Source organism: Cryptomeria japonica, chromosome 2 (genome assembly GCF_030272615.1).
Source record: "Cryptomeria japonica chromosome 2, Sugi_1.0, whole genome shotgun sequence".
Lineage (NCBI taxonomy): Eukaryota > Viridiplantae > Streptophyta > Pinopsida > Cupressales > Cupressaceae > Cryptomeria > Cryptomeria japonica.
Genome location: NC_081406.1, coordinates 497,030,777 through 497,045,753, shown reverse-complemented (window position 1 = coordinate 497,045,753; position 14,977 = coordinate 497,030,777). Strand labels below are relative to the sequence as shown.

The 14,977-nt window shown below is 36.2% G+C and overlaps 1 protein-coding gene across 6 annotated transcripts in view; it reads right to left on the bottom strand.

Annotated features, from left to right (window-relative positions):
* Positions 1-14,082, bottom strand: part of LOC131078897 (pentatricopeptide repeat-containing protein At1g63330) — a 68,726-nt gene extending 54,644 nt beyond the window's left edge. For all 6 annotated transcript variants that reach the window (XM_058016722.2, XM_058016724.2, XM_058016721.2 and 3 more), the window contains exon 1: positions 10,888-14,082. In XM_058016722.2, coding sequence (XP_057872705.1) covers positions 11,161-13,830 — 2,670 coding nt within the window. In that variant the 5' untranslated portion in view covers positions 13,831-14,082 and the 3' untranslated portion in view covers positions 10,888-11,160. The remainder of the gene's footprint in view (positions 1-10,887) is intronic.
* Between the last annotated feature and the right edge of the window lie 895 nt (positions 14,083-14,977).

Genomic DNA, 14,977 nt, shown 5'->3' with positions numbered 1-14,977 from the left:
TGATTTTAATTTACTTGGATTGAAAGCAGGTTGCCAACCTAAAAATTTAAAACCAAAGCCTTTAAAAGTCGGAGATTTACCTGTTAAGAATTCATTCTTATGCTTGGCATTTCCGCAATCAATATATAAAAAACCCTCAGACAAGATAGCAATACTCGCTATCCGATTCAAGGAAGATCTGAACCAATCTGCAATTACCTCTGTCGGGACTCCAAGTCCACACCATCTGGCAAAAACCCCAAATATTTTGCATGTTTGTTGAATCCTTTCAACCAGACTATCATTGATTTCCAGTACATTTTTCTTTTCTGATTTAGGGTTTGTTTCCAAATTTGAATTCGCCTCCATGGGTTTGGAAGGAGGCAGAAATTTGGGTTTCTTACATCCCTCCTCATATATCTAAGGTCTAGCATTATTAATACCCGATCTTCAGCTATCCAAGTTCTCGATATTTTTTTTTGGCTTGTTTCGGGGAACCGGTTTTAAAAAACCTCCCTCAAGATTTTGTAAATGGGTGAATCTATTGGAGATGATCGGCCTGAAAGAGCCTTCCAGGCGGAGGATATTCTGTTTACCATTGAATCTTCCAGCCCTAGAAAACGGTAAGCACTTCCTCACTGCCTTCTGATATCTCCCGGATTTCACCATCTGCCATTCTGATTTCATCTGAGGAAGGGGAGCCCAGTTCCCCAAATTGCCAGCCGAAACTGCATATTTTGTTTGCCCAAAGAATCATTTCTGCCACTCGATGTCTGGATATTTTTGCGGAAAAATTCACAGAGCCATCTCATTTTGAGTTTATATTTCCGTTGTTATTTGATTTCTACTACAGTGAATGTGAATGTTTTGGATGTTGTGTGTGTTGTGAGCTTCAATTCAAACCCACTCTCTGAGATAAATTAATCAGCATTTAAACCATAGGAACATAACAAACTCAGCAAATAAAACTAATTACATAAATAAACAAAACAAACTCAAGTAATGCATTAGAAGCATAAAGAATGAATTCAGAGAACAAATAAGTTGATTTCAATCGTAGTATTTCGAATTGAAATTGACTCAGCAAACCAAAGGTATAAATGGAATACAATTAATCCCAATTTAATTGGAAAAAATTTGGAAAACTGAAACTGCTGAAATATTAATAAAAATAGAAAAAACAATATTTTTTTTTTTCAAGCCAAATAAAGTTTAAACAAAACAAATATCATTGTTCCAACTTCCATCCAATGCAGACCATTAGAATTTATATTTTTTAGATTTAAACTGTGTGAAACCTTTTCATCATCACTGTTTTGGATCATACTACATGATCCATCATTAGGATGAAAGCAATAGATAGAGAGCAGAAATGAGAAAGCTGCAGACTTAAGAGATAAAATAGAGGCAGGGGGAAAGGTTCTAGGACTTAGATGATAGGGAAATAGGGGGCAAATAATTAATAAAAAACATAGAACTTCACTTTAAAAATTACATATACATATGTATCATAAAAACATAAAACAACCTAATAAAGATATATAAGACTAAAACCAAATTAACTTAAATTAACACAAAAAGAACCCAACAAAAAAAACATAAAATACAAAAATTATATCAACCGCAATCAAATAAACATATACATATATATTTATATATTACATATTTGATTATGAATAAACAAACAACCTAAATATTAGGTAAACAAAATAAGGAGAATAAGCACGTAAAAAACATATATAGAATAAAAATATGACTAATAAAAACCAGAAAGAATATAATGCTAAACCAAGTACATAAATAGCAAATACTGCAAATAAATATAAACGAAAGAAAATATATAAACAAAAAAAATATAAATGAATGAAAATATATAAACAAAAAAAATATAAATGAAAGAAAATATATAAACATAAATATACAATCCTTAAAGGATTGTATATTTATATTCTTGTCCTACATGATGGACTGTGGGAATCACATGACTCTAATTTATATTTTTTGTTTTTCAAAACCAGAGTGAGTGTCTAGGAGCAGCATCATCCCTCATGGGATCCATTGCAATATAGGATTGGGTCAAGGGGCATAGCCTTTGCAATCAAGTGCAAATCAAGGCCTTCAAGATCACAGGACCTCCATAGCATATGCTATTTTTCAATATTTTATCACTTTTTACCTAAGTAACCGGTTTGGGTTCAGGTACGAGAACCTGATACATGGGTACAAGCAATTTATTTTGTATATATATATATATAAAGAAATATACAGAATTATAAAACTAAATACATTTTGATACTTCATCATTGACCAATGCCAAATGCCAATTGATAGTTCAGAATTTCAATATTATCATATTATGTCACATGCCATATAATATATATCAAAGTATCATATATGTCTAGGTTCACGATTCAAACGAAAATCATTACAATTACAAAATTGACAATCAAAAATAATAATTGTCTGCTTTCTTCATCAATCATCAAAAGGATATAGATCAAGATCATCATCATTTTCTTCAAGTTCAAAATCGTTTGAACCCAAACCAATGCCATTTACACTAGGTGCATCATGTGTAGGTATCTCATCATCATCAGCCATAGTGACTTTAATAAGATCATCAATAGTTGTATCTGAGTTGATACACTCAAGGGTTACATCCCAATGCTTCATTGACCCATCCCCGTATCGGTGTTCCTTATGTGATAGAAGATGCAAATTGGAATGAACATAAACCAAGTCTTCTGCTTTATTTGCAGCCAACCAGTTACGCTTCACTAAGTGGATAAAGGAGTATGTATTCCAATTCTGTTCGGCGAAAGAAGAACTTGCAAACTGTTGAAATTGGAGAGAAAACCAACAAAACTTAAAAATAAAAAATGCAAAATAAATTAAAGAATGTTAAGTGCTAAAGTCTACAATATAAATGTTAAAAATAAAAGGTTAAAAAAACTTACTTGTGATAGAATCTTGATTGCAAGAGGTTGGAGGAACAAACAATCTTGACCATGGAGGTACCACCATGTAGTAGCATCCATTTTGGATTGATCATCAACAACACAAGGACTATGATCTTTTCCTAAGATAAACATGCCAAACTCTTTCACCTTCAAAAGTCATCTCATCATTATTGTATGTGATGCAAATCGAGTCTTAGCAAACTAGGATCATGTAAAAAATATGTTAATAACACATTTAAAAATATTATATACATATTAAACATGGCATAAATAAAAATAAATTAATTAATTAAATTTACCTTCAACAATTCTAACCTCAAGAAACTCCTTAAAATGGCTTGTGACATAAGGTGGTATCACAAACATCTGGATCTCCTCACTCTCTTGGTATATTTGTTTCACCCACTCTATTTGAGTGCCAATTGGTTGCATCACCAAATTAAGGGAGTGTACAATGCATGGGGTCCAAAAAAAGTGGCCATATCTTTGCTCAACCAAAGCACCTGCAACCCTACAAACCTATGCATTGTTTCTAAGATTTGGACAACATTTTCGTGACCCACCATCTCTATGGACTCAATGAGGATTTTGAAAATGAATTATGCATCTTTGAGTTGCCCTTCACAATCGACCGCCCTCAAAAACATTGCCCCTTTAGGAGACACTACAATAACATTTATTAATAAATGGTTTTTGCAATCTTTCCATCCATCAGAAACAATAGAAACTCCCAATTCAACCCAAGAATCTCTAATCGGTTTGAGTGATGTCTCTGCAAAATTCTTCTCTACCCATTAAGGTGATGCGCACCTTTTCATACCTAGGACTTGTGAAACCAGGAGGTGCACTATTGATTGCTACCACCATTTCGCGCCAATCTGGTGATAACACCAAGTTGAAAGGAAGACCATTGACATAGATGCAATGTGCAATTTTTTGCTTTGCAATATCTCTTGCTTCCATTTTAAATACCTTGTCCGATGGGCCTCTTTTTTAGGAAAGATTGGAATTTTCTACTTCAGCTTGCATAGAGGGTATCTCCAAGAAAGGATGTTGGGAGGCCATTATTGGTTGATGATCTATGGGTAAAGTCATTGTTTTTTTCTTTGCGGACGAACGAGCTCTTAGATTTGCTCTCTCTGCCATACTATCAACATCTTCTTGTTCTCTAATGAATCCCGCTATTTGTGTGGCAAACAACCCCTTCTTATCTAGCCCTTCACACATTTTAATCCCTTTCCCAAGAGAGCCACAAAAGTGAAGTTTCACTCGATAATACAAGCTCCTATAATTGGTTTTATTTAATTTCAATTCCAAATATATCCCCCACCTCTTGGAGGTTGTTCAAGCATTCTAGTATGATTCCTTAAAGGAGATCCTTTATCAATTTTAAATTTCTGGTTTGGACCCCCACTCACTGAAATCGAACTAGTTGCCATTCTTTTCGCTATTATAAGAAACTACACAATTTTAAATTAGAAAAAACAAATAAATGCAATCTTCCACTATGTACAAGCTAATGAAAGTATAAAAAAACGTTATAACAAATAGTAGAACTTGTTTCTCTTTTTCTAAAAAAATTATTAAAAAAAACTTGAAAAAATTCATTAAAAGACTAAAGAATAGTGTTAAATGCTTACCTTAGATGATTGAATCTCCTTTGTGCAAGCTCTAGTCCTTCCTCAAGCACTACGCGATCAATCTCCTTTGAAAATAAGCAGCTGCCTTTCAAAATGCCAAAATGAGAAAAAGGAAGAATGAAGTCACAAAATGAGAAAATGAGAGTGAAATGTTGCTTTATGGGTCGGATTAGGGTTTAGAAACAAAAAAAATGTTTTTTTAATCAAAAAAGTTACTTTTTAAGTGACCCACACACTAGGACTGTGGGTTTACCCCCAGGTTCACACCTAGGTCTGTGTGCATGCACCCACAACGCACCTAGGGCATACCTTGGGCGAGCCTCAAAGCGAACCCGGTTTGGGCACCTATTGTGATGTTTTCACACATCGCCCCATTGCAAACGGGGACTCCCTACTTTTTAGGTCCTCTTGGTATTTTGGTTTTGTTTCTCTGGATCTTTTCGCAAGAATCCCTTCGATCTCCCTAGTTTGCAAGTGTTTGGGGGTCAGTTTGATCGAGTCTGCAGCTCGTTTGAGCAAATTTGGCCAAGTCTAGAGCCTATTTTGTCCATTTTAGGGTTTTGCCCTTCAGACTTGGATTTGAGGCCTTTTCCTTAGGGTTTTGAAAAAAACTAAACATGGCATTAGAATAAGGACCTTTTAAGGAACCTACCTGTGAAATTTGAGCGAATTCTAAGCAAATTTCTATTTATAGAAAATTCCTATTTTTTAGGGATTTCACTGCCTTCCGAATTGGTCTAATTTTGCTAAAAATCAAAATTACTATTTTTAGCAGTTTCTATGTTAAGGAAGTTTATATTTTTAGTAAGTGTTGTCTCGTCCTATTTTGCCCTAATCTTAACATTTTGAAGTACTTAGTATTTATAGTAAGTCTATTTCTGGCAGGTTCATCAACAGGCAAGGCTCCTGACACTAAAGACTGAGCATTCCTGAACATTTCTAAATCCAAAAAGTTTGAAAAGGCAGGCTTCTGAGCGAAAATGGCTAAGTGTGAACTCCCATTCCAGAAGTGGAAAACATTGAAAATCCTCCAAGTCTGGCAGAAAAAATCACTTCAATTCCAAATATGGCATCCTGATCCAGAAACGATTGAAAAATGGCCAAGTCAGGTTGAAAATTTTGGAAGGCAATGAAATGCATGACAAAAGAAGTGGGCGCCAGATCATGGTCATGGAGGAATTTCCTCAATGACAAGTTTTCCTTGATCATGCCAATCTAGCGCCCAAGTTGTTAGGAGAGCACCAAACTTAGGGTGTGCAGGAATTTTCCTCTGCACCATGCCAAAAATCCGCCCAACCCTAGAGTTGGGCGCCAAATAGGGGGTATGCAGGAAAAGCCAGTGTCTATCGAAATTCCTCCATGAAGATGTTTTAGCGCCCAAGGTCAGGTATGGGCGCCAAATGAAGGGGGTCATGGAAAAAGTGCTCAAAGGATAAATTCCTCCACTACAGTGTTTTAGCGCCCAAGCCCAGTTGAGGGTGCCAAAGAAGGGGGGTCATGGAAAAGACATCAAACTCAAGAATTCCTCCACTTCAGTGTTTTAGCGCCCAAGACAAGCATGAGGCGCTAGAATGAGGGTGCCAAGGAAATGCAAAAAAGGACGAAATCCCTCCAAGGTATGAAAATAGTGCCCAAGGTGGTTGTGGGGTGCCAAATGGAGGATGTCAAGGAAAAATTTTGAAAAATCCCATTTCAAGCATCAAAATTCGTCCGAATTTCAAAAAAAAATCAGATTTGGCTTAGTAAGAGAATTTTCTCTCTCCTGCACCTCGAAACCCTAATTTAAAAAAATCCCTCAAAAATAGGAGATGTTGAAAATTAATGAAAATCTCCTCCAAGACAAGGCAGATTCAAAATTTCGAGAAAATTCTTCTTGGATTAAATTTTTTCTCTATAAATTTTCTCTCCAAGGGTTTCTCGCCAAGTGACAGCTAGGTCAACGCATGTTGAGGTAGTGGGATATCTTTTTGCATGTAGCCATCACATTTAAAGTATTATGGCTAATTCTTTTTGCATGCAGCCGTCGCACTCGAGAGATGATGGTGCATTTATGGCATCATGGGCGATTTTGCATGGATGAATATTTATTGCATTTATGATGTATTGGGCGAATTTGGAAGAAATGGTGCATTTAATGCACAAGTGGATGCCATTTTGGGCATGCAGAAATTTATTGTTAGTGGGTTTAATGGGCATTTAGTGAATATTCCCACCTTGTTGCATCATGTGTGGAGAATCTTTTAGGGCAAACCTTGATTAGGGTTTTGCATGTAATCATGGTTGAAGGCCTATATAAGGGGGTGATCCCTTCATTTGTAAAGAAGGGAGATTTGTATGAAATTGTTGCGATAAATTTTGAGATAATAAAAGTGAAACATTGTTCTCTGATGGTATCCACTTAAGTTATTTTTCAAAACTTTCAAGGTTTCACCTTCCTCACTTAGAGTAGAAGTAGTATAGTGCTTTGATTTCAATGGAGAATGTAATGGTGTTTGATGAATTTCCATGGTTCATACTTTTTGCATCTTGTTGATTAAAAGTTGCAATGTAAAGATAGCCTAAGCCACCAAATTTGTGCTAAGTTCAATTGTGAATAGTCGTTTGGATTGCACTGTATTGGGTATTCAAATGCACTTTCTCAATGTGAAAATCCTTCAACGTCCTCAAAAGATTGCACCGGTTCTTGCGGAGTTGTAGTTAAACTTGGTGAAGCAAAGCTTGGTTTATTTGGAATTTGTCCACTAAAACATTATCTATTGATATCACTGCCCTGAGGAGTAGATTTAGATCCTTCTAACCCCTTCCCTTTATTTTTAGTTTATTTCAGCTTAGTTCATCCGAAGAAAAAGCATCACAGAATCGCCATATCCAATGATGAAGTTCCAGCCACAGCAAAGAGGTGAAAGAATGATTCGAACATAAGTTGCCTTGGATTACCAGCATATCACATCAGCCGACTGAGTCATGTCCGATGCATATAGGAACCTTGGAGTCAATCGTATGAACTTATTGCAATCTTAGCATACAATCGTACTTTGATCAAGAGAGAGTAAAGTGACCATTAGGCAACTTTATTCTGTGTTCGACGCTGTCATAAAAAACACATCAGCAGTACCCACACCTGCTCTGACAAACCCTGCAACATAGCTTTTAACCAACCACCAATAAATCCTTCCAATCACCTAATAATCAATTCATGCTGCTGAGATTCAAATTGCTGATGATATAAATGACAAAAAATAAGTGTTTTATTCAGGGACTTTGGTTGTTTCTGCAGCAGTCGCGTTCTACTATCAGATTCACATAGTCCAAGCAAGTCTGGGCAGAGACATACTGTAACTTGTGAAAATTCATGAGCTTCTATGGCAAACTTTTCTCACAGAATGTGGGTGAATTGCTCATTTACTGTAGAAACTCACAAGTACTCATGAAGTTGGCAACTACTCACTTAGTTTTAAAACAATGATTAGAACCACAAGCAGTGTCGGTGCCACTCCCCTTAGCTGTTTTGCTTTTGTGTGTTTTATGTGTTGTTAATTGACTCGGATATAGTTTTTTACAGTTAGGATTTTTTTGGCTTTTTTCAGCAAAGAAAAATGACCTTTTATGTTTTGTTGGCTGGGTTCTCACTGGGTTTGGCCAGAGTTCTGCACTGTGCCTATGGCTTTGGCCCCGGTACATCTGAATATACCCAAGCCAAACCTAGAGGTCCAGGGCATAATCCTGGCCAAACTTAGTTTGGACCCTCCAATTTGGATTCGGCCAGGATTCTGGCTAAACCTGATAATAGAGAGCCCTCTGTTGAGTACGATAAATTTAATCAAAGGAACAGATATGTTTGAGGATTTTGTGGACCTCTTTCACCATTTTCAAGAGGCATGGAAGGGAGAGCAAATATACCAGCATAGAATCCATAACTACCTAGATTAGTTGAATGCACACTGTCACAGTTAACCATCTGAATGCCAATGCTGCCATTTATTTTAGATATTGGAATCCAATTTGATCTGTGGAGTAAAACCTAAAGGCTTAGTGCATAAAGGGAAGCCTAGATATATCGTTGGTAGCTGTGTCCCCATAGCACCAAGTAATTGTAGAATGAACCTTCTACTTGGAGATGTCATGTTGAAAAACAAAAACAACAGAATTTTTTGCATTTGTTACTTGGCACAAATCTATCTGAAAACAGGTCCACATTATTTTGAGAGTACAAGTTATTTTTCAGATTACTTAGGAGAGGAGTGTATTATTCCCAAATTGAAATTCTGTGTATTTGTACCTTGTTTCCAGAATCTTAAAATTCATGGAGTTTATTTATTTCTCGTGATTACAAAGACTTATTTAACCCTTCACATGTTATGATAGATGCACAAGGTGAGAGAGAAACCCCTTGCCTCGATGCTTAGGATGAGGCTAACTGGTTACCTAGTATGTCAGTAATTACTAAAGTGAGTGTAAGGCCTAAATGCAACTCTTGATACATTGAATGAAAGGAAAGTTCAAGTTTACATTGTGCAAAGCAACAGCTTCTAACTGCATCCGTTGAAAGCCTTTGAAATGTCAGTTTTGTAAACAATCTGAGCCTGTTATGCCTGTATAGGTAAGAGATTATGACTTGAAATGCTATGGCATTCAGATTTGGTGACACGCTTGAGGAAAACGGATAGGATCTGGCAAATAATTTCATTAAGAAATGGTTGTAATCTCTACCCAATGATGTTTTTACAATTGTCTGTGTCATATCGCATAAGGAGGTTGAGTGGACAAATTCTAAATTATTAGCTCCCTGTCTCTTCGGGATGAGAGCCAGCCCTATGCAGTTGAATCGTTGTAGCATCTTCTTATTTGAGTGGAACCCTTCAACCACATCAAACAAATCAACTTTTATCAATTCCAGAAATCCTGAAAAAATTGAGCAGGGAACACATCTGAGCCCAAAACCTTGTCTCCTGCAAAGAAGACTACTACAATTTTAGGCTCCCTTTCAGTGATTGAAGCATTAGCAAGATGTTATCCTTTTTCAGAGATGAGATAGTGGATGATGTCCATTGATCCCTAAATGTTGCAGCATCTTCCATGCTGTATATATTCTTGAGGCTCTTCATGAAGCTCTACTTGACCTCCTTGTCAATTTTGACCCTGTCATTTATCTAAACATGTAACACTGCATGCCACCATTGGAGTTTTGATGGCTGTGGATCATGGTTCTTGACAATCAAAAATAATTCTTAAAAATATCAACCACAAACTATTGTAAGAAGTAACAGAATGGGAATCTAGAAATGGAAAACCAAGTGCAGCATTTTAAACTCTTTCTGAAGCTACAAACAACAAATTCGAAAATACATACTCAATCTATGAAAGGCATCAATCACTCAGGTTCTGTCAGGCTTTTTAGGCTCAGACTGTTTATAAAGAGGTTGCAAGGTGAGAACCTTTCTTTTGATTGACAGGTCCTAAGCATCATATAAATCACCAAAAACAAAGTACAAATAGGCAAGGGTGACCAAGAGTCCATCTGGAGATCACCCAATAAACTTCCCAGTGACTGATTGGAGAGTTTATCAGTCTCAAGCAAGACCCTTTCAGCAACTGCATTGAAATTGAGAACTGTCTTGTTTGCTGTGCCATTCCATTAATATATGGATGGATTAATATAATTCTGATGGACATTCAACTAAATTTGGTTTAATATTGGCTCACTTCAATTATCAGGTTATCTGATGACGTAAGAGACCAATGTGCCATATGCATGTAATGCTGAAACATCTAAATATTACTTCACTAGCATCAACCTCAATGTATTTAGAAGAGAGAAAGTATTAATATTCTTAAAACTCCTCTGTGTACCCTGCTCAAGTTATAGTTCCAGAGGAATCGACAGCTTTCTCATTTTAGTAAAAAAATTACCAATTCCCTATTGTTTAAGAAGGGATTATTTTCTTCTTGACTTTAACGCTTTTTGGCATTATTTAGTCTAACTTATCTTTGTGGTAAACTTTGTTCAAAACAGTGCACTAAAGCAAGCATAAAAATTGTGGAGCTGAAATTTCAACTTTTTTAGAGGAAGACTAGATTTTGTCTGGACTCTGAAATCTAATTTCATTTTCTATACTTTTTTTAACCAAACAATATTTTAATCTAGTTTCAAATACAACAAATCATTACCTGTTGTGATTCTGGCCAGAGTCATTATTGAATGTTATTTATGTTGAAATGTCAGGTAAAAGTGTATCACTTTTACCATCAAAGCTCTTGACATCAAGAAAAAAATTACTTTTGACCAACAACAGATTGAGAGGGCTTACCCATTATTTTGGCACCATGCAAAGTTATCGTCATCTCTTCAAGCTGATATTTGTATCTGAAATACGTAAGCGGAGGACAAGTTTGATCATTGATTTTAACTGATTCATGTGGCTCTCTCATATTTCCAGTTTATAGTCGACCAACTATTGAAGAGTTTATCTGCCTCTGACTTTCCTTTGCAAAAGTGACCACCTCTAGAGCTTACCATCAGCCTGTCACAAGTGAAAGCATCCTAATTGTCACTCTTTAAAACACCTTGATGCCCACCAGACTCAGAAAAGCACGTCGTCTTTGTCTTGTACAACCTTAGAATAAATGTCAGTTAAGCTAATTACACCATCCAGATTATCATTAAGTGTTACACTTGGCATCTGAGTACCTTCTTGCCTGTGTGACTTGTTAATCATTAACTGCATTACACAATGCAAAAGATATCCTTCTCTAGTGACTTTTTTTGGAATATTGGCAGACTTTTTCCCATCAAAATGAACATTGTTCAATATCTCATATGTAATAGCATTGGGAATAAAAAATGTTTTCATAAGTTTACCCAACCACATCATAGCCTGATCAACCATGCCAAGGCTACAAAAATGACTAAGCAGTGTATTATAGGATACGGTATCAGGGATAAAACCCATTTTAAAAAGTTTATCTAACAATATAACAGCCTGACCAAGCAATTCATTGCAGAGACCATCCAAAATTGTATTGAAAGTGAATATGTCTGGAGAAAATCCTGTAGCAACAAGGCTCTCAAGGAGATTAAAAGCTAGATGAGTCTTATTTGTAATGCAAAGACCATTTATCCAAGTATTGTAGGTAATAACATCAGGAGCACACCCACTGCATGACATCATGTCCATGATCTCCAGAACCTGCTTCATATTAGCTGCCTTACAGTATGCATTAATTAAAATATTGTAGGTAAAAACATCAGGGGACATGCCATTGCTCGGCATGAGAGTGCAGAGCCGATTTGCTGTACTTATCATTTCTTGCTTACAGAGTCCATTAATGAGAGTATTAAAAATAACAACATTAGGCACAAGCCCATTTTCAACCATTTCCTTTTCAAGCCCAAAAGCTGAGGATAAATTGCCTTCCTTGCAATGTCCATCTATCAATGAGTTATAAGTGAAATTGTTTGGAAAAATGTGTTGTTTTACCATTTCCGTAAAGAATTTATGTGCCTCCTCTATGTAGCTTATCTTGCAAAGCCCATTTATGAAAGCAGTGTAAGTAATAATATCAGGAAAAATTGCCTTTTTGCCCATTTCTGCCCACAGCTTGAAAGCTCGCTGTATATCACCATTCTTGAAATGCCCATCAATCAGAACGGTATATATGATTTTGTCAGGAACCAAACCTTCAACAAGCATTTCACTCAAAAGCAAACGTGCCTTCTGCATACTACCTTCCTTGCATAACCCCATTATAAGTGTAGTATAAGTAATCACATCAGGCAAAAGGCCACTCTTTACCATATCATTGAACAGTTTGAATGCAACACTTGTACCGGCAACCATGCAGTGGCCAGCAATAATTGTATTATAAGTGAAGTTGTTTGGAGCAAGACCATTTCGAATTAGTTGATTTAAGAGCCTGCTTGCTTCTTCTATCCGTCCAGCTCTACAATGCCCTGCAATGAGCACATTGTAAGTGCATATATCAGGAGGTATGTTCCTTTCAATCATGTAATCTAATATTCTATTTCCCTCCTTTTCTCTGCCAAACTTGTAGTAGCAAGCAATGATTGTGTTAAATGTGAAATCGTTGGGAACTAAACCCTTCTGGAGCATCTCGTTCAAGAGAAGGTTCACCTGCTCTGTGTGTCCAGCCTTGCAATGCCCAGAGATGATGGTATTATAGGTTATCCTATCAGGAATGATATCCTTTTCCAACATTTCATTCAAAAGCCTGCATGCCGTGTCCAAATTCCCCACCTTACAAGCTCCGTCAATAAGAGTATTGTAAGTAGTGATATCAGGGCCACAACCCCTGTCCATCATGATCCACAAGAGCTTCCACGCTTCTTGAAACCTTCCCTCTTTGCAATACGCATTGATAAGTGTGTTGTAAGTGTATACATTGGGCTCACACCCATACTTATCCATCTCCTGCATGAACTCGGTCCCTTTCTGAAACTCTCCTATCTTACAAGAAGCATTAATGATTGTATTAAAAGTCCTCACATTGGGCTCAATGTTATTGACTATCAAAACTGCCAATGCTTCCACAGCTATATGTGCCCTGTTCTGTTGAATCAAAACGTTTAAAAAAATATTAAACGAATGAATACAAGGCCTTAAACCCAAACTCTTCATTCTATAAAATATATTCACTGCATCGCGAAGCATTTTGGTTCTAACAAGGGCCCTGAAGAGGAAATCAAAAACTGCAGGATGGGAATAAAAATACCCACCACTGAATCTATTCCACAAGGTCTCAAAAATCACCAAAACTCCTAAGTTTCTCTGCACCAAATAACAAAGCACATCTTGTGCAAGACCCCACATATTTTCCTTCGCAAGAATGTGAGCAACCTTGCAACAGAATGAAATAAAACAATGCCCAGAATTTTGCTGCGACGACCTCAGTTTGAAAAGTCTGAAGGCTAGAGTTGGATTTTGTAGCAATTTCATGATCTGAACTAGCTGAAATGCGGTCAACTCTTGGATTAATTCTTCAATGGTACCCCAATGCCCTTGTTTTAATGTCTCGAAAACTCTATTAAATAGTTCACGATTTTGACCTGAATTTTCTTTGCTTGAAACAGAACAAGTTGAAGGTGGGTGTTGAGGATAAATGCTGGAAACCCGCATAAGGGCGTTTTCGGATTGAATCGTTCGATTGTTGTGAAAAAAAATCCTAAGGAGACAGATGTGGAAGTGCGTGTGAAATACCTGTATATGCCTCCCCCACCTGATGTTTGCTGCCATGGGATCTGAACAACTCCTCTTTCATTTTTCTTCATTTTTGTAAATTATTCTTGTCTTCTTGTGGCTTGTGGATTTTTTGGCCTGTTGTCATTGGATGGGATTGGAGCTGGCTAAACTTTTTCTCCCTTCATACTCTGAGACCTGCATTCAGGGTGAGATGTATTGGTTTCCGAAATGGAACGAGGTTGATTTATCATTTAACAGTTTGATAAGTAATGTTAGTTAAAGTTATTTGGAATTTGTACACTAAACCTGAATTACCAATACTTTGGAGGACGTGGTCTGACTGCACTCTTCGCCATGTGACCACCTCTAACGATCCTCTTCTGCTTAAATTTGTATTTATTTATATTCTTAAGGGAGGTTCAACTCCAACTCCTTTCTTTTATTTGAAGGTAAATCATTGTGATCTTTTATTTGAAGGTTGTTAAATCATTGCTCTGATGTCACAGATATAATTTTTTTATTTGGATAGAATCTTATTAATAAAAAAAAAGTAGGGCAAGGTGTATGTATTTGATTTGTTAGTGACTCAAAAAATTAAAGAAATTCAAAAAAAATGTTTTGAAATTTAAAAATGGATTATTATTTTTCTAGACATTGTCATGAGTATCAAATCAATATATACAAGTGTAGATCTGAATTTTAATTGTGTGAATCTATTATGTGTTGTTTTTTTGTTATTTGGACGTTGTTTTTCTAGGTCTATAAAACTTGTATTTGTGAAGCTTTGAGTTTAGGAACATTATTTGGGAGTTTGTTAGACAAGATTGATTCTACTTTGGCCCAACTCCTAGATGGATCAATTCAATGATTGAGAATTAAGATTAAATATAGCAAGTAATCATGCACAATTTGTTATATGTTGATGCAAGCAAGTAATGCATTATTGATGTTTGATTTTGCTCTTCAAAAGCTCAATGCTCAAAATTCAAGATGTTCATATGTTAGGTTCTAGATTCATAAAAATGTGTTAGGATATTTCCTTAAATACAACTCCAAAGATTAAAAAAAAAATGAAAAGTTTTTGCACTTTAAGTCACCATTTAATGATTGTTTGGAAAGGCTGGGTTAGCTTCGAAATTTAAAAATGTTGGGTTCATTTTCACAAATCACACAACCTAAAGCACTCTTATAATGGTTGATT